This window comes from Hemibagrus wyckioides, linkage group LG07, assembly GCF_019097595.1.
Source record: "Hemibagrus wyckioides isolate EC202008001 linkage group LG07, SWU_Hwy_1.0, whole genome shotgun sequence".
Classification (NCBI taxonomy): Eukaryota; Metazoa; Chordata; class Actinopteri; order Siluriformes; family Bagridae; genus Hemibagrus; species Hemibagrus wyckioides.
In genome coordinates, this window is record NC_080716.1 from 20545388 (window position 1) to 20563924 (window position 18537).

Here is an 18537-nt window from a genome sequence, read left to right on the forward strand (position 1 = left end):
GCATGGAAACTTCCTGTTGAGATTTTTGGCCATGTGGAAGTGGATCTGTTTGTCACATGTCTTATCCAAGCTAATAAATTAGCATGTGTGCAGACAGATTTCAGACACAACTTCCTCAACAAAGCGTTTCCATAGCGATGCATCATCTCATTCTCAGGAAACTGGGTTAGAAACCTACCCTGGTGTAGTTCTTTTAACCTCCCGTGAATTTTGTTCAGACTGATTTAAAATAACCGTTTTAATGGTTTCAAAATAATCTATTTATTTTTATCAAACACACTTAAAGCTGTCATTGCAGCAAAAATTGGTTCAACCAAGGAGTAATATGAAGGGGTAGAATATTTATGCATGCATAAATAAAAAAATCATATGATAAATAATCATTTTGACTTGAAAATTTACTTTAACTGCAATAAAAAAAAATACAGCTAGAACAAACAGTGTAAGAATCATTTGTAATCCAGATGAATCTGATAACTTTTACAGGTGTTGAATATTCACATCATGTCCTGAGAACATGTCCTGAGAACCGTTTTTTTGTTTAAAACCAAATCATGGTTAATGATGTGAGTTTTAAGTGTATCAGTTTTTCCAGTGTAGTGTAAATAAATCTGACACTGTGAGCTGATAAAGAATCATGGTTATTCAGTAAACAAACAGTGACGGGTAACGGGCTATGAATGTATTTAATGTTTCCCAGATCAGAGTCACAGCATACAGTGTGGAATAATTTCTAAATCAAACAGAAATATCATCTCCTTATTTATATATTTTCTTTTTTTTTAATAATCATCTATAATAATCATTTTAAGTCCATTATTAACACACTTTTTTCATCATATCGGGTTTCTGATTTTCAACAAAGAAAGTAAGAACAAGACAACAGGCACAGGTCTGGTACACAGCAGATCTAATCATCAGAAGGATTTTTTTCCCAAGGGGATTTTATGTGCTTCTTTTGTTTTTTTCTCCCATTATTTAAACCATAAATCTGCCAGGATTATTAATGTAGAAAATGCAAGTACTTACCAAATGGTAGTCATAAATATGGTAAGATTTTTGTAGTTGCTTTTGAAAATGAAAGCAGAAAGGTTTATCATTTTGTAAAATGAATGTCTCAAAAACGAGATGAACAAACGTTGACCAGTGCTTAAGCAGTGGTAAGATACATTCTCTTTTTAATGAAATGGAGGCAATCTTACACATTACCTATGCTGCTTTCTTGTTTAAATGCTACTGTAAGAGGCCCCAGGAGCAGAGAAATTCATACTAGACTCCATTACACACACAGTGACTCATCATCTGAAACCAGTGACTACAACTTACTGAATGAACAACCAGAATAAAATTAATTAGGGGGATGACAGATGATTTTTTAAGTCACAGTCAGTTTGAAGTTTTCTTTATTCTGAAGAGCATACAACCTTCCTGTTGGTTTATATGCTGACCTCTGCGGTGGCTGAATTAAACTTGCACCTGTTGTCCTGTTCACAAAGTAAGCATTTCATTCACTCATAAAACAAACAAACAAACAAACAAACAAGAAACAGAATATTTACAAATATTTTTGTTGGTTTTTTTTTTACACTGAAAAATGTACAGTAAAGTCCTCTTCGCTGTATATATTCTTTGCTTAGTATATGCTTTCTGAGAACCCGGAGCTTCATTGGGAGAAGAAAATCTCCATTGTTCACAATGTCACCCTCTAGTGGTTCAGCTTACAAAAAACTCAGAGAAATAAAGATTTTTTTTGTATATACCTATTGTCCATTTCCATTCTGGTATGCTTCGTTAAGGTTGGCCATGTTTTCTACCACAAACGGTGATCACGTGGGCAGAACCGTCCAACAAGTAAAACTCTGAATCATTATTCACAGTTGTTTTCACAAGAAACAGTCTGTTGTTTATGTATTGATGGTTTTGTGTGCCTCTACGTTTGAATCCAATATGAACTGAATCCAATTTGTCGTTGTCCAGCATACTGGATCACCAGATCAGGCAATGCTATAGACATTTCTATATGTTACAATACACTGTGCAGCATTAGACTTTGGCCTGCTTTCAGGCTTTTCAGTCTCAGTTAGCTACAGCAGCAGTCTATAAGTTCTTCCACATATGAGCTTGTAGACAAAAGTGCACATCTCCACCCTTTCACTCTCACAGAACTCAGAATAGAACAAAAAATGATATGGCAGTAAACAATAATGGAGAAATAAAGTGTTCTTTCATAATTCTGTGGGTTTGTGTCAGGCCTTCCTTCTCTCATGGACACATATATTCCTAATCTCAAGAGATGGTCAGTGAATGTGCAGTACAATCAGGTTATACAGTGATAAAAATAAAACTAAGCGAGCTTAAAAATGATGCATCCTCATTGTGTTGTACTTTAAGGCCTTTTTTGTCAGTCTTGATCACATAGGTATCTTGGAGGGTCCATCTGCTCTAATCTGAATATTAAATTTAGCGCCTCCCTTCTCTGTGCTTATTGTAACCATATATATGGAGCGTGCAGTGTTACATCACACAGTTATGAATTTTATGTTTAGGGTTCTGCTTCACTTAAATTTGCTCACAAATGTATACAAAAAAAGATTCACTACATGCTCAGAAGCAGCTTGTATAATAGTGTGCCTGAATGTTGACAAAAAGCTAAAAAATTAAGTAAAATTTACATTAGAGGTCTGCAACTTGCCTCATAGTCTTTCTGGCACTGCTTCTTGTTTTACTTTTTTTTAACTTCTAACCCTTCAGTTAGAAATGTGCTGCTGACATGCATCTCACAGCTCATACACACCGCTCTGCACATACACAAATGCAGACAGGAGAAGCAAGAGGATAAAAGAATGAAGTGTAAATGCTGAAAAACAAGTGTAACCCTGTAAAAATTTTTCCCAAGCCCTGTTTCACAAGCTGAAAAATGGCTACATATGTGCATCATATGTGTAACAACTCCATCTTATGATAGTTCACTAGTATATTGAAGATAAAATACTGCCTTCTACAGTGGCCAAATCTCAAACAATAGCACCAATAATTATACATTGATATGAAAGAACATCAGAGTATCACCACAAGTGGCCAGAAATACAGTGGTGTTGTACATGAGAGCAAAGCAGGTAAGAATGTTTTTGAGCTTTTCTATGAGATGTTCAGTAATTTGTTAAAACAGTGCTATTGTGGCCAATTGTACCTGTAGATAAACAATCAACCTCTGCCACTGATTTATATATACAAGAAGAAAGACACTTGATTTCGCTTATGAAAAAGGGGAATGAATAAGACAGCAAAAAGATATGACAAAAAGGAGGCAAGCTGGCACATTCTTTCCATTGCCAGATCAGTGATGTTATTTTCTCAGATGTTTTTCAGATCTTGTTGCAGGGGTACACTAAAGTACTTGGCACCAAGATTGCTGGTAGAAAGTACAGAATGATGTGTTGTGTATCATATGCTTATTACACATATGTTGTATATAAAACAGACTTCCCTGCATATTACACTAGATCACAGAGCATGTCCAGAGGATTTGATGTGGACAGAGATGTAGAGCAACAAGATTAAAGACAAAAATAATAGAGAGTAAAGACAAAAAAGACAAAAACACTAGAGGAATCTGTTGAGATAAGAACTGTAAGGCTGATAAATATAGTCTTTCAGCCTAGAGAGGGAAGAGCAAAGAAAACAAGAAAACTAGAAAAATCTAACAATCTCTCCTCCTCTCTCTCTCTCTCTCTCTCTCTCTAATTGTAGCTTGTTTCATCTAAAAAAGCAGTTTCTCTAATGCAAACATGTGCGGCTCATTCATGCTGTTCATGTGTGTCTATAAGAGAACAACCAGGAGGCCCCACTGTACTTCATCACCAGGGAGCATGAGAGAAGGATGGAGAAGGGTCAGGAAAAGAGGGCAGTACTATACACGGGTGGTGGAGTGTTGGTGAGGCAGTGTGTTGTTGTGGCCAGTGGTGGAGGGAAAGGCGCTGAAGGGGTGGAGTTGCTGCATGCTTGCAATGCTGCTAGGTATCATGGTGATGGTGTTGGGAGTCATAAGTGGAACATCATCTGGTGCCCGCCGTAGTGCCAAAGTGTAGTCTGGTGGGCAGGCTGGTCGCAGTGGCTCCACATCACGCTGCTCAGAGCGCTTCATCTGCAGAGACATGAGCTCCTCCTCTTGGCTGTGTGCCAGGTCATTGGCTGGCACGCCACGCTGTGGAGATAGGCGGTGACGCCGTGATTCATGTCGCCGGTCTCGTTTGTAGTAAAGAGCAGCAAATGCCAGGATGTTGAGGAACAGCAAAGATGCTCCCACTGCCACTGTGACACTCAATTCAGTGGAGTAGTCACGTGCATCACTAGGAAATGGAGAAAAACGTGGCCTTTCTGAGCCTTCAGGATCTGGATCTGGAGGGAAGGTGGGGTATGGTGAGCGTGTGGCATGTGAATCGGGGCTCTTCCAGTGTGGAGGTCGTGGAGGCAGACGGGTGGTCAGGAATGGGAGTTCATCATGCAGGTTGTGAAGGTGAGGCACCAGCTCCAGCCAGAAGGCTACCTTGTTGGCACGGTAGTTGTCACGGATACGTGGTTTCAGGCCAATATGCAGGTACTGCTTGTCCTTAGAATTAAACTTGGTCCAGATGACCTCCTCAAAGCGGTTTGGCTTTGTATGGATGAATTTGGTGTCTTGGGGGACTGGAAGATTAGGGTCGCTGATGAAGAATAAATTAAAGATAAGAAAGCTTGAATTAGACAGTTTCACTGCATGTTAAATCTTATTTTTAGCTGATCTGTAATTATGCAAAGTTAAAATGCATTATTTCTGAGTAACTGGAGCATAATTTAGTTACAAAAGACTTCAAAATTTAGTTCCATGCTTTCAGAACAACAGGAGAACTTAGTCATTAGTCAGTCTTAGCCATATAAAAAGCATTTGAGACTGAGATTATTAAAAGTGAATAGACTCTACATGGTTGCAGGTCAGTCAAAAACATACCCAGTCTTGGCAAAGTTGGTCCAGTAGGTCATGACCACTGCACTGAGCATGACATCATTCTTGGAGAAGTTGCAGGGGAACAGGTCAGTTGCTCCAATCATGGGCACACCAAACACATATGGGATCTCATCCCCATGTGCAGCATCTGCCCACTCAGGCCGTGTTTCTGTCTGGCAGTGATGATAAAATGTGTAGAAATACACTGGGGACTGGTAATCTGCATGCAGCTTGGCAGTGGCCACAGCTGGAGCCACCCACTGGTGGTCTGTGAATAATGCCAGGAGGGTCTTACGCCTCATTTCACCATTATCACGATCTGCCCAGTCTGTGTACATAAATTTGATGGTCTCCCTCAAAATGTCTTTACCTAGAGAAAGGTTAAATAAGCAAAATTAAAAGGGAGAATGAAAAATTAACATCCACACAAGACCCCTGTGTGTATAATTTAAAGCAGGGGTGTCCAATCTTATCCAATTTTGCAGGTTTCCATTCCAACCAAACAGAAGCCACACCCGAGTCTATTGAAAGCCAAGATCAGCTGATTAATCAGATGGAATCAGGTGTGGTTCCTGCTTGACTGGTATGAAAACCTGCATCCACACCAGTCCTTAGTGGATAAGATTGGACACCACTGATTTAAAGACAGAAAACTAAAAGGCCTGTGGTGATTACATCCCATCTGTTTATATTCACCCAGCTTCATCATTCTAAAAAAAAAATGAACAGTCTTCCTAAATGCTGAGATGAACAACCTCGGAAATGATCACTGACACAAATTTATGGTTGCAGAGACACTCCAGCACTGCCCTCTGCTGACACAACATAGCAATTACAGCTAATCCTATAGAGACAGTGCTGTATAAGACCACAGACAATGTAAGATGAACATTTATTATTAGCACATTTATTATTGTCAGTGGAACTCTAACACATTTTGATTGCATTTTTTAATCTCCCCGTTTAAGAATAACTAAGACCTCATAACACTGACCTTCAGGATATCCATAGAGATTGTCCACAAAGTTGGAGATAGTGTAATCGAAGGCTGCAGCTGAAATTCCCTCCTCACTTTCTGAGCCACCATCATCCACAAACTTCAGCCCCTCTCCCTGGTTCACGCCAATCAAAAGGTCATAATTCAGGAACTCCCCCTAGTGTGGAGTAGACACAGTGTGGAATTTACAGCATTAGGTCATTATATAAAAATGTACAAAATTCTGGTTATCCTATAACTTATGCTGTTTTCATAGCTGTGCCTATTAATCATACCAAAGAGAGCTTGAAAGGTATTTCTTGGCAGAAAATCAGCAAACTTCAGCATTATTATTTAATCAAATATCATGCAAATCTGCACTGAAGTAATTATTTTATATCAGACCTGAAACCAAAAAGAGCTTATATCTTACATCCATACATACTAAGTACCCCTGCAGACACCCTTTTCAGGGTCACAACGGTTACACGTCATGAGCTTTGTACCCTTCTTATGTGGACAGACCCCGGTTTCTCAACTTGGGTCCCATACGTCACCCATGGCATTTGGGAGGGCTCCATTTTATCAAAGACAGGACAAACTGCCTGAAGATGGGGGCTGTGTTTCTAGTGCTGAAACACTTCCTGTTCAGGTTGGTGCACCAGATCTGGCCCTAGGTACAGACCAGATTTCTGTTGCTGAGAGCGATTTGCACAGGATATTCTCTTGCTGAGAGTGATTTAGCAGACTTCCTGCTGAAGCTGGGGCTTAGGTCTGGGGAATGGCATCTCCACCTATAGGCAGTGTAATGCATATGGCAATTTTTGGCTGGGCAGAAATGGCTTTATTCACCTCTGAGTCAACTCACTGACCCCTGTGGCTTTCTCTTTTCACCAGCCCCTTTGGGGGCTGGATACCATGGTGCAATCATAGCTGAGGCTCCATCTGAATGCTTTCTCCATTAGCTCTGCTCACGGGGGTCCTAGCCTGGGTATGCCTTGACCAAGTCTGCCTGTTACTGGTTGCTCCTCATTGACACACCTGAATCTGGCTTGCGGAATTAATTTCCCTTCTGGATGGTGCTGCTTGGGAGATTCCTGTCAGAGGGAGCCTCCTTTCTCAGGTGCAGGAGGTGATTCCTCTTGGTCTGGCCCATGAGGGGGACCAACTGAGGTTGTGCAGACTATGATTTTGCCTTTGGTGTAATCCATCATCAGGATCTAGTTCACTGCCCTGTTAGTACAGTGCTAGAGTTCCTGCAGACATGTCTCTTTTGATCTCCCATCTGTTACAGAATGACTGGCCTTTTTGCAGACCGAACAGGATTGCCCAATTAGTTTCCTTTTGTTCTAAGGACTTGTTCTGGACTGGCGACGGCCCAGGACTATTGTTTGAGGACATCCGGTTGACAATAGGCTTGGCTTTAATCAATTTTGCTCTGCTTTCAGGTTTGCCAGAGGATGTGAACTTTCCTGCCCCATTTCCCCAGTGAGGTGCATCAACTTATTTTCCAGCCAAGCAGAGTACTCAACTTCTGGTTCTGTGGAGGATGCCACTCTGCACCATGTTTGGTGTAGGGCACTTCCCTTTTTTCCCTACTGGAAGCAAGGCTCAGGCATATTGCGAACCAAGAACAACACTCTGCAACCCAAATGGAGGAGGCTTCCCCCACTTCCTGCCCCTGTAGGATGTCACTCTACCTCACGGCTTGGCTGAGAGCATTGCATGATTGATTAGCCCACTTTTCCAGTGGGCCTCGCCATCCTCTTGCACCCCCCCCCCCTTTTTTTCACCTTGATGCACCACTTTCTCTCTCCTGGGTCATTCACCCAGTTAAGCTATTTGGTACCTGCTGCATGAGAATCTCCGGGTCATCAGGCACCACATCTCCGTCTACCACAGGGCCAAAGGCAACGTGATAGCGTGCGGGTTGTATATCCTGATCCACTAGCTCCCTGAAGCTTTTTCTCCTCAGGCAGTCCACCAGATCAGCAGTCTCACTGTATGAGCAGCCAACCTTACGTGCCAGAATCTTGGTGTACTTCAGTGGCTGATAGTTGATGGACCAGCTGGAGATGGCTGAACCACTCTGCGCAATAGCTCTCTGGAAGAGGCCTGCAGGACACCAAACATAGTATTAGCCATCAGTTTTTAGTAAGTAAAAGATTGCAGGATCAGAGCAGTATAAATGAAAATAAAAATGTCCCCTTACTACTAATAATTACTCTTGAATGTGACATAGTAAGATTGTTCAAATGTTGCACATAGAGACTGTGTAATTATGGTCTGTTTCACTCTAATTAATGATCTAAACAGTGATTAACAGAGGCTGAGGATAACATACTGTAAATATATAAAAAATGTGCATCATATAGGCTGCAATGCTTTTTAGGAGAGTATTCAAGAAGAAAAGGGGTGTACTAAGATGTGTACTAGCAACACAACATTACAGATTTGTAACTCCATTAGAGCTGGTAGGAAATTCTTGGGGGTGACATATCATGGTTGTCTTTTTCACTGTACATTTCTCTACATATTAGAGTTATTAGGGTGATGCTGCAACCAGTAGTTAAACACTGTTCTGTTCCAATCTGTCATCAAATAAGTTATGCTTCAGCAAGACTCAAATATTCCAAAAAAGTGAAACTGCCCTCTGACTAAAAGAGTCCCTTTAAGTCAAAGGGCAGTAGTGGTTCTATGGTTAAGGCTCTGCATTGTTTCTGTGAAGCTCAGGGTTCCTGAGCAGCACTGCCAAGCTGCCAATTCTGTGCCCTTGATTAAGACCCTCTCTGCTCCAGGGGTGCTGTATCATGGTTGACTCTGTGCTCTAACCCCAAATTTCTAACAAGCTGGGACATGTGAAAAAAATTATTTAACAAATAAGTTTCAATTTTAAATTACATTCAGGACATTTCACATTTTGTATAAAAAAAGAGCTGAAGAATAGCAGACCGACAACTTTAAGCGGTATTGTTTCATTCTAATATTTTATCTATTTACAATAATTTAGTATGAACACTGATTTGGGCAGCTATATATGATGAAGTATACACTAATGTGGCAGGAGGGGCAATTACCTCTATGGTTATTATTTGGTGTTTTAGCCAATCAGTAGCACTCTCTAGCGTATAAAAAACTGGAAGCAAGTGTCCCACCCTGGATACATCACTTTTAGTAGACCACTGCATCATTAACATGCTGTTGTCATTGCTTCTTTTGTCACTGGAAGTGGATATCTGAGGAAAGACTGTGATTTCACTTCAAAGTGTTCTTTCACTTCAACTGCTACTTCCTACTCTTACCTTCACTTACAGGGTCATTGTCTTCCTTTTATGACCCGGACGTGGAAATCAGAGCAGTTGTGAGAACCTGATGCAGCTGCTGGGTTGGGATTTTTCTGGTTTAATTTGCTACGGAAAGCTGCTACTGCTTCCTTTTAATATAGTTGACATTGGTTCCTTGTGAAAGCCTGTAATTGTACTCTAGTTAGGGGTTCATGTCCACTCTGGTTACTCTTTGCATTTTTGTGTGAAGTTTTGTTTAGTTTTGGCTGTATGTATTTTGATTTATAGAATTGTTTTCAAGGTTTGAATCCTGTGTTGACACAGTGGATCATTTGGTCCGCATGTTTTGGTGTTTTGGTTTTACACCATATGCCCTTCCTGATGCAACCCTCCAATTTAATCCAGGCTTGGGATAGGCTGTGTGGGTGTGGGATCACGTGTGGGATCCTACCGCTGGACCAACAGGATGCTATTGTGTTTACTTTGTATTTGCTTTAATTGTTTTTTTTGCTTAGTTAACTGAGCCTCATAACCTCAGCCAAAAGTTATTTTATTGTTCTTCTCTGTGATGTGTATCTTCTTTGTCTTGGCAGGGCCTGGGCATTTCGGGTAGAGGACTGGTCCTTCCTTAATGGTGGCGTTTTCCTCACTGTGTGTTGTGCTTTTCACCTTTATGAGTCAGTGTGTGTGTGTGTGTGTGTGTGTGCATGTGTGTAAGGAAGGTGTGTTTGCAGAGAGGTTAGCCTGATCCTCTGTCTCTGTTTGTTGGCTCCATTTCTCTGCTTTGACTGTTTTTGACCCTTCATGATCTACTGAGAAAGTAAGGAATGTATCTGTATTTATGCTGCTTTTTTATAAAACTGTCAATAAACGATCTATTTTTGTGTGGTGGCCAATGTCTCTGACCATTATCACTGATTCAAACCTGTGCATGTTAATTCCTTAGGTGAAATTTCAAGGGTGGCGTAGTCAGTGCAAAAGCTGTTTTCCTGATCAATTTTTCAGCTAGAATGATTTGCCCGAATAGATTTCCCAACCCTGTAAGGTCTACTGACTGTAGTAGACTGTAGTTAAGTTGCTGCTAAGCTGCCCTGGTGTATTTTCTGCATGCTTCATGTTTCATGTTTTGATGTTTTCAATTTAGTCCCAAAGTTGTGTCTAGCCACTGCAATACCTTTACTTTGTTGTCTTTTAGCCATTTTTTTTATAGCTTTGGCGATATGTTTAAGATCTGTTGGAACACCCTATTGCTACCAAGTTTTAAGTTGCAGGCTGATGTTTTGAGCTTTTACTTCCGTTTTTCTAGATAATCCTCCTTCCCTAATGATGGCATCTACTTTCTGAAATGAATCACCCATGATCTGTGAATAGTGGGTTCAAGCTGAAACAAATATCGAATAGATTATTAAAACAAACAAACAAACAAACAAATAAAAAGCTTGTGTGATCAAAGAAATGTAAATGTGTTTGAACGCCACATATATTTGGGACACTTCCCTGCCAGAACAGCAGAGGGCAACTATGCTCATATATTTAGAACTTCTCTTTAGGTGCTTTGGTTTTGATTACTATCTTGTCTCCTGTCCTGTCAATGGCGGTTGCCCTAATGTGTCTGTATTATGCTGTTTATGTTTTGTATGAGGTCATTAAGTCAACTTATTTAAGCCCCTCTGTTTCACCCTGTTTGTGTCTTGCAACTGTTGATATTACTCTGTGTTTGTTCTGGTAGAGTGCTGTTCTAGTGTTTTCTAGTTTCTGTTTCTAGTTTTTCTAGTGTTTTTATTTTTGCTTTGTCGCAGTTTTATAGTCTTTTTATGTTAATACAGTTAAAGGATTTCTCTACTTGCATCCACCTTTAGCCCTCTAACATGACAAATTGTGATACACTGAAATTAAATACCTTTAGCCTAGGTGTAGGTAAATGTTTGGCTTCAACTTTATAAGTGGAAAGGATAGGATAAATTAAGTTGAACTGAACAAACAAAGCATGTCTTTTTTTATTTGCCCATGTTTATTCTTATGCTTTTAGCGTCCAAATTTTCAGTAATCAGACCAGTTTGAGGTTTTTATTTGTGCATGACTGCATTCTCACTGGGTCTCCACATACCATCTATAAGTTACTTTAGAACTGAGAGTCTTCCTAAGGGATTTAACACAGGTAACTGAATAAAGCTGAGCTGACATGATTGGCATCTTCATGGACAGCACTTGTCAAGGCTTACCTTCTGTGACTGACAAGTCAGGGTATGGTGAGGATGACAGTGAGGATGAGGATGTTAGAGATGAAGATGGACACTTTTTTGACAATGGAGAAAGGTAGAGTGTGACAGCATGGAGAGACACACAGCAGGGACAATGAGTGTAGTGACTGTAAGTGGGTAAATACAAAACTGTTAGATAATTAGATAAGGGAAAACACAGACTCACACATTAAGACATATGAAAAAGGTCCAAAAGTTTTGCTTGTCTAAAAATACATGCAGACTTCCAAGCAAGTTGATTTCTATTAATAATAACCTATATTTGAGACATTTCTAGCTTAATTGAAAATACAGTGTGGTGTACATGTATTTAGATTAATTTAGCACCTGCAGTCATTTACAAATTTTGGGAACAGAAATATTAAGGTTAATGAAAGCTGGCCGCACGAATAGATAATAAAACACTTAATTAAAGTTTTTCAAATTTATGTCTCAAAATAGTGAGAAAGTTTCTTGAAATTGTTACTTCTAAGACCACTGAAAGACAGCTAATACCACTGAAAATTTCATACAACTAATGAACAGAACCACAGGCTTGTGTTTACACTTATTTACGTTCCATTCATATTGTATTTGAAAAGGTTTTTGAAGTATCTCACCATTTTTAATGAGCAGTAATTAATTGTGTATTTTTTAGTTTTACTCTTCAGTCTCTTTGAGATCAAAACTTGCTATTGCAATTGAAACAGTTGCATTCTCAATTACCCTATTTACATTTTTTGCCTGTTTACTTTACATGTACCATTACTTACAAAACACTGCCACAAAAAATCTTACCCTCCGAGTGATGGGAAAGGATTAGCAGGTTGATGCAAGTGGCTCCAGCTCCTGAGCCGAAGATGGTGATGCGCTCTGGATCGCCTCCAAAGTGGCCAATATTCTCATTCAGCCAGCGCAGAGCCTGGATCTGGTCCAGCAGCCCATAGTTCCCTTTAGCAGATTGATCTCCAGTACTGAGAAACCCTGTGGAAGAGTAAAACAAAACAACATTAACAATTTGGCAAAATGACAGTTGTTGAAACATCAGTTCTTCTGAACTTGGATAAGGACAGCATAGCCAGGAGGTAAATCACTAATATTTTATCATTTTCGTCAAAGCCCATGTGTTGAGAAGTCATCCAATGTCTAGATTTTGCTTGCCAGTAACTGAATCAGTTTTGATGCCCTTCACCAAAACCAGGGTGCAGTAAAAACTGATACACAAGACTAGAAAGAACCAGGGGATCAAAGAGCAAAGGAGGGAAAGAGAGAGGCACAGAAGAAATGAGATAAGGAATGGGGGAATTAGAGAAGGAAAGGGGGAATGAGAGAGGCAGAAAGGATATGAGAGAGGGACGGGGGAGTGAGAGAAGGGATCAGAGAGAGGAAGATAGAATGAAAGGGAAAGAGGGAATGAGTGAGAATTAGACTGGGAAAAATGGAGTGAGAAGGAACGGAGGGTGTGCTGGGTATATTGAGCAGAGATGAAGAAACTGTTTCATCTGTATCTAGTGATTCTAAAGCTACATGATTAAAGCTTGACTCTGCATAGAAAATACGCACACAGATATGCTGAGTTTTCAAAAATGCATTGCAATGCACTTCTCCCTTTCCCCATATGTATTGTTTCTCATAAATAATATATAAAATATAATGTAGAAAAAAAAGAACAACTTTCTCAAAGCCACTTTGGTTGCAAATATGAATGGTGTCATGACAGTGCCGGGAACTGCGTCCAACTACAAAGCACGGGCTACAGAACTGTAGCCTTTCACAATCACATTCACCAAATTACTAACCACACACACCTAAACTCAAACACATCACAGTATAAGCACATTAATCACTTAATTTTTGTAACTTATACACTCTGGGTTGTTTATCAGCAGTTGATGCTGAGCCTTGTTATTGTGTTTGATTGGCCGTTGTGACCTTGCTTCTTTGTATCTCAATTTCTGTATTTGGCCTAGCCTTCTTATTGTTGTTTGTTGATTGCCTGTTCCTGATGTTGATCTTGCCTTTCATATTGGATTGTTTGCCTAAACTTTATTAAACTGTTTTACTTGCATTTGGGTCCATGCCTCTATACTGACAGAATACTTCACATGTCTATGGACCCAAGAGGCAGCAAAAAGTTGTATGTGGTACTAGCAGTACAGGGTTACACTGGTTCACCACCTGTTTCACTGTATATTGCTCTTACAGAGAAGATTCATGTTGAAACATGAAACACAACACAAACACAAGTAGCTACCATTAAACCCTGTCATGCCTTTGAACAATTAAAGGATGCCTTCACCACAACACCAGTCTGAAACACTCAGACCCCATGGAGTCATTCATAGTTGAGATGGATGTATGGGAAACAGTGGTGAGGGATATAATCTTTCAAAGTACAGGTGAGAAACCCACGCTCCATCCAGTGCTGTTATTCCCTATTAAGCTATCAGAGGCTGAGAGTAATGACACCGATAACCTAGAACTCCAGAGAGTGGTATCACTGGCTGAAGGGAGGCCTTCACTCATTGGTCAGATATAGACCACATGAACCTCCAATTTCAACATCACTCTTACCTATTGCCTTGGATATAAGAACACTAAAGATGACTTCCTGCCTCTTCTCAATGCTTTGTTGAGACACTCTCCTGGGACATAAACAGAAACTAGGAAGATCCAAGAGCAAGAGTCTCTACCCAGTGCCCAGCGGGAAGGATGTCTGTGTCTGTATCACTGCAGGACAAACTTATCACATGGGTTCAAACTTCTACCTCAGGAGACCCTGGCACGCACATAAAGTACCAACTCATACATAGCAAGTACTTGTGGCCATTCTCATGCTCTACCTGTGACGTTCCATGAACACTAACCACAGATAATCTCACATTGCCATCTACTTAATCATTGATCTTCCTCCTTTCCAGAACAAGCTCATCATGGTAGTGGTGGATCAGTTCTTCAAAGACCCTGGTTTATCCCCCTACAAGGCCTGCCATCAGCCTTTGAAACTGCTGAACTGGTTTTTGATCAAGTGCTCCAGTACAGTTTCCAGTACAGATTCATACTTTCTTATCTCTATTTAAACAACAAAAAAAATGTTATGCCATTTGGTGTGCTATACTGGATTAAGTAAGAAACTGAGAGAAAATTCAAGAATTATTTGTAAGTTTTTAAACTAAATATGTATTGTCATTGCTCTCTTTCTCTGTCCTCCTTCTCACCTTTCCCAATTCTGAATAATAGCAATGAGCAATATCAATAGCAATATTCATCTGCAAATGTGTGTTTATGCAGAATATTTTGCTGCTTGCCAGTGTGTGAGCTGGTGAGCTAATCTGAGATGAGGTGTGTGTGTGTGTGTGTGTGTGTGTAAGAGAAAGTGAGTGGAACTGGAGAGAGTCCAGTTCTACATCACGTTAGGATAATTATAGGTGTGTGTGTGTGTGTGTGTGTGTGTATGTGTGCGTGTGTGAGTTTAGGGAAGTGAAACTGGAGACAGTCCAGATCTACATCACGTTTCACATTAGGATAATTATAGGTTGATGTTTGTTTGTTTGTTTGTTTGTTTGTGTGTGTGTGTGTGTGTGTGTGTGTGGACTACCATTACCACTGCAGGGACAAGCTGCGGCAACACACACACATAATGAGATACTATAGCCTAATCATACTCCACATATGGCTGCTGCCCAGGTGCTGAAAGGACAGCGTCACTCCAGCACCTCCAATGCTGTGGAAAGCATAAAGACACATGGAAGCAGCCTCGGTGGGCGGCAAATCTGAGCGGATGCAACCACTCACCCTCCAGCAGAAGCAGAGAGTGTGAAAAGAGCTTCAGCACACATTAGGGTGAGCCAGTTGCCTTGGCAGTACTAACTGACAAATGATTTCTTCTCCATTCCAGAACTTGCTGAAGATGTGAGGATAACATTCCTTGAACCTGCTGTACCCCACAAAGCTCCAGGGTCCTACCTTGCCGCTGCTCAGTCCTGCCAAGATGCCAAACCACAGAGAACACAGCTGAAGAGAGCACTCCTCACCTCTGCCCCACCCTACAGACTTTTCCGTTCAGCCAGTCACAGCTGCGTATTGCTACAATATGTCATAGTTCTCAATTATCTGCATCTCATATGCATTGCATATATATTCATCTGTATTCATGCTGTGGAGAGCTCTCTCAGAGTTGCACGCTTTAAAGCAAACACATCAAATCACTATGAGGGACTTATTTTTTCTCTGGAGTAAAAAGACAATTATAAGAAATGGAATAAAAAGAAGAGGCTGAAGTCAGCTGAAAAGGTGTGCTATCCTGAACAAAGCTAGAGGGTTATGTGGTCTGATCTGATCACCCAGGATGCATGTTAATGCCAGATGTGAATGGGGCCAGACACCTATTTTAACATGTTTACTGCTGAGCATGATAAGAGGCTCAATGGATCTTTTTGTCCCTAGACATCTGGCATAGCTCATTAAGGTTCAGTCTCAGGGTTGCTGCATTGATTGCTCTCTCTCTCTCTCTCTCTCTCTCTCGCTCTCCTTTTGCCTTGAGGCCACTGAAGATTGCCTTATGGTGCCTCATATGTCATCAGGGATGGATTTTGTAATTCCTTGGCCCCTGGGCAGGAACCTAAGCAGGGCCACCACTCCATACCCTGCTACTCATGAACCAATGCACAGAGCTCTGACCATACTGCCTCACCCCACAAACCAACACTTCTCTCACTCACTTTCAGTAACCACTTATCCTAATCAGGGTCACACAGAGCCCCAGCCTGTTCTGTAGGTCACTGTGCATAAAGCAGACATACAGCATGGAAGGCAAACCAACTCATCACAAAGCACCATGAACCAGAGGCACATTCATACACTTATTTATTTATTATTTAAATTTATTATTGGGGCAATTTATCTTCCACCTAATGTTGTGGTTTTTGGAGGTGGGAGGAAATCATAGATCTTGGATGAAACCCATGTGGACATGGAGAAAGCATACACAGGAACTCAACACAGTGAGCTCAGGATAGAAACTAGAACCCCAGAGCTATGAGGTAGCAACACTATAGATTGTTTCACTGCACCACCCAACATATGGAAAATAAAATGCACACATTATGAATATTTGTAGTCTGTGATATGCGGAAGTAAGTCTTGCCTTAAATGCCTGGCTTCTTTTTGCTTTTTTGCAAACTCATCCAACTATATTGTTCAAGTGCAGCTGTTTAAATGGCCAGCATTAACAGCAACCTCAGTTTTCACTGGCCCAGTTTAGATCAGACTACTTTTTTTGTGTAAATCTGGTCTATTTGGGGAAACAGCTTCTTTTTCTTTATAAGTTTTTATTCAACACATAGTGTGAACTTACTGTTATCCATTTTCCCCCTACTTATTTAGCCCCAGGTATAAACAGTTAAGATCGGCTCCCAAGTTTTGCAACAGAAGCACTTATCATATGTGAGCTCATATATGCAGAAGAGGGCAGATAATGCTATCTTTTGAGCTGACTGTAAAGCAGCTTGAAAAGATAAGGAGGTTGACTTCAAGTGTCTTGGAGGAAGAATATTAGCCTTTGTGTTGGTAGTTGTCATATTTTAGGGGAACGTTAACTAGTGTGAAGGTATTGCCAAGACCAAATTAGAGGGGGGAAGCAGTTAAGTCCTGAGACTTTACAAATTCTTGTATTTTATGTGTCGTGTTGTTTGACAGCAAAACACCCCTTAGTGGCCATGGTTGAGTATTCAGTAATGAGTCCCTGAATCTAGGGTAAAAAGTTGCACCCAAACACATAATAAATCTACTGCAGAAATCTGGTATGAAAATGTCTTCTGAACTGTTCACATCAGTGGGAGGCAGTATTCTATGTTTGTAATGAAAGAAAGAAAAGAAGATGACCCAATCCATGGAAAGGTACTAGACTTTGTACTAAACATGTTTCTTATTTGTAATTACTAGTGGACCCAGCAATCCTGAAGTGTACATAAATCCTGTATCAATCTTTCTCTCTCTAAATCTCTGTGTCTCAGTCTCTCTCTCTCTTCCCTCTATTACTCTTGGTCCTTGCTTTCATGCTCTCTGGCTTGCCCTCCCAGCAGGGGTAATGGGGGATGAAATGGGGGTGACAACGAGCAATTGTAGCCAGGTTCAGCATGATGGAATACACACGCACACAGACACACACACACACACATACACACATATCTGAGGTCCTATTGCACCACTAAAGTATCGATGCTGGACAGCAGTCAGAAGTCTTCTACATCATGTAAATTAGAGCTTCTCTGTGTGTGTGTATGTGTGTATTTGTATGTGTGTATCATCACCCACACATTTGCACCCTGCTGAAGCACTGTACCCACTCAAGTCTCATCTCAGTAAGCTGCTTTGCCCATCACATGTCCTTCTTTATTAAAAACCTGATTAGATTTAGCTGCATCTGAACAGTCCAGAAATATATCTCAGTTTGGACATCACTGCCAGCACTTCAGCTTTACAACTCTTATGATGGCCAGGATTCTGTTTGCACTATAAAACAAGATTTTCTTATGCTACTTAAATATTTTTGTCTTTTCCAGTTCACTTAATTCACTATATTGTCAGCAAATTTCCTGGTTAGTCTATAGTTTATAGCATGTCATATCCACAGTGACTTTGTTCAGAACAACCTTTTTTTGGCATTTTTGATTAGAGAAGTCAGTTCAGAAAATCTGTCTTTTTTTGTCTGTCTATTTATGTGACACTCTGCAGTGTATCAGATTCATGTAGTTTTTTGTCATTTGGTTTGCTGTGCTTCTTCTTCTTCTTCTTCTTCTTCTTCTTCTTCTTCTTCTTCTTCTTCAAAAAAGCATCTTTGTTTAAAGCACTCTTTTAAGACTTTTTTCAGTCTTGTGTGAATGTGTTCCAAAGCATGGACTGATGTTGTCCTAAATAATCTACAGTCAAACTTATTATCTTTAACCCATGCTGCATTACTGTGCATCAGCCAGTGTGAAAATTAAAGCAAATGTGACTATAGTCTGATAATAATAAAATTGGATTTTGGTCACTTGTATTTCGTAAGGACAG

At 40.4% G+C, this 18537-nt stretch overlaps 1 protein-coding gene across 3 annotated transcripts in view; it reads right to left on the bottom strand.

Moving 5' to 3' along the window:
- Window positions 1-331: 331 nt before the first annotated feature.
- The window catches only part of LOC131356666 (neuroligin-2-like), a 157985-nt gene continuing 139779 nt past the window's right edge, over window positions 332-18537 (bottom strand). For 2 of the 3 annotated variants that reach the window (XM_058395818.1, XM_058395817.1), the window contains 5 exons: window positions 12283-12468; window positions 7810-8075; window positions 5979-6138; window positions 4988-5354; window positions 332-4703 (listed from right to left, as the gene is read on the bottom strand). In XM_058395818.1, coding sequence (XP_058251801.1) covers window positions 3911-4703; window positions 4988-5354; window positions 5979-6138; window positions 7810-8075; window positions 12283-12468 — 1772 coding nt within the window. In that variant the 3' untranslated portion in view covers window positions 332-3910. The remainder of the gene's footprint in view (window positions 4704-4987; window positions 5355-5978; window positions 6139-7809; window positions 8076-12282; window positions 12469-18537) is intronic. The other variant, XM_058395819.1, reaches the window with a different exon arrangement.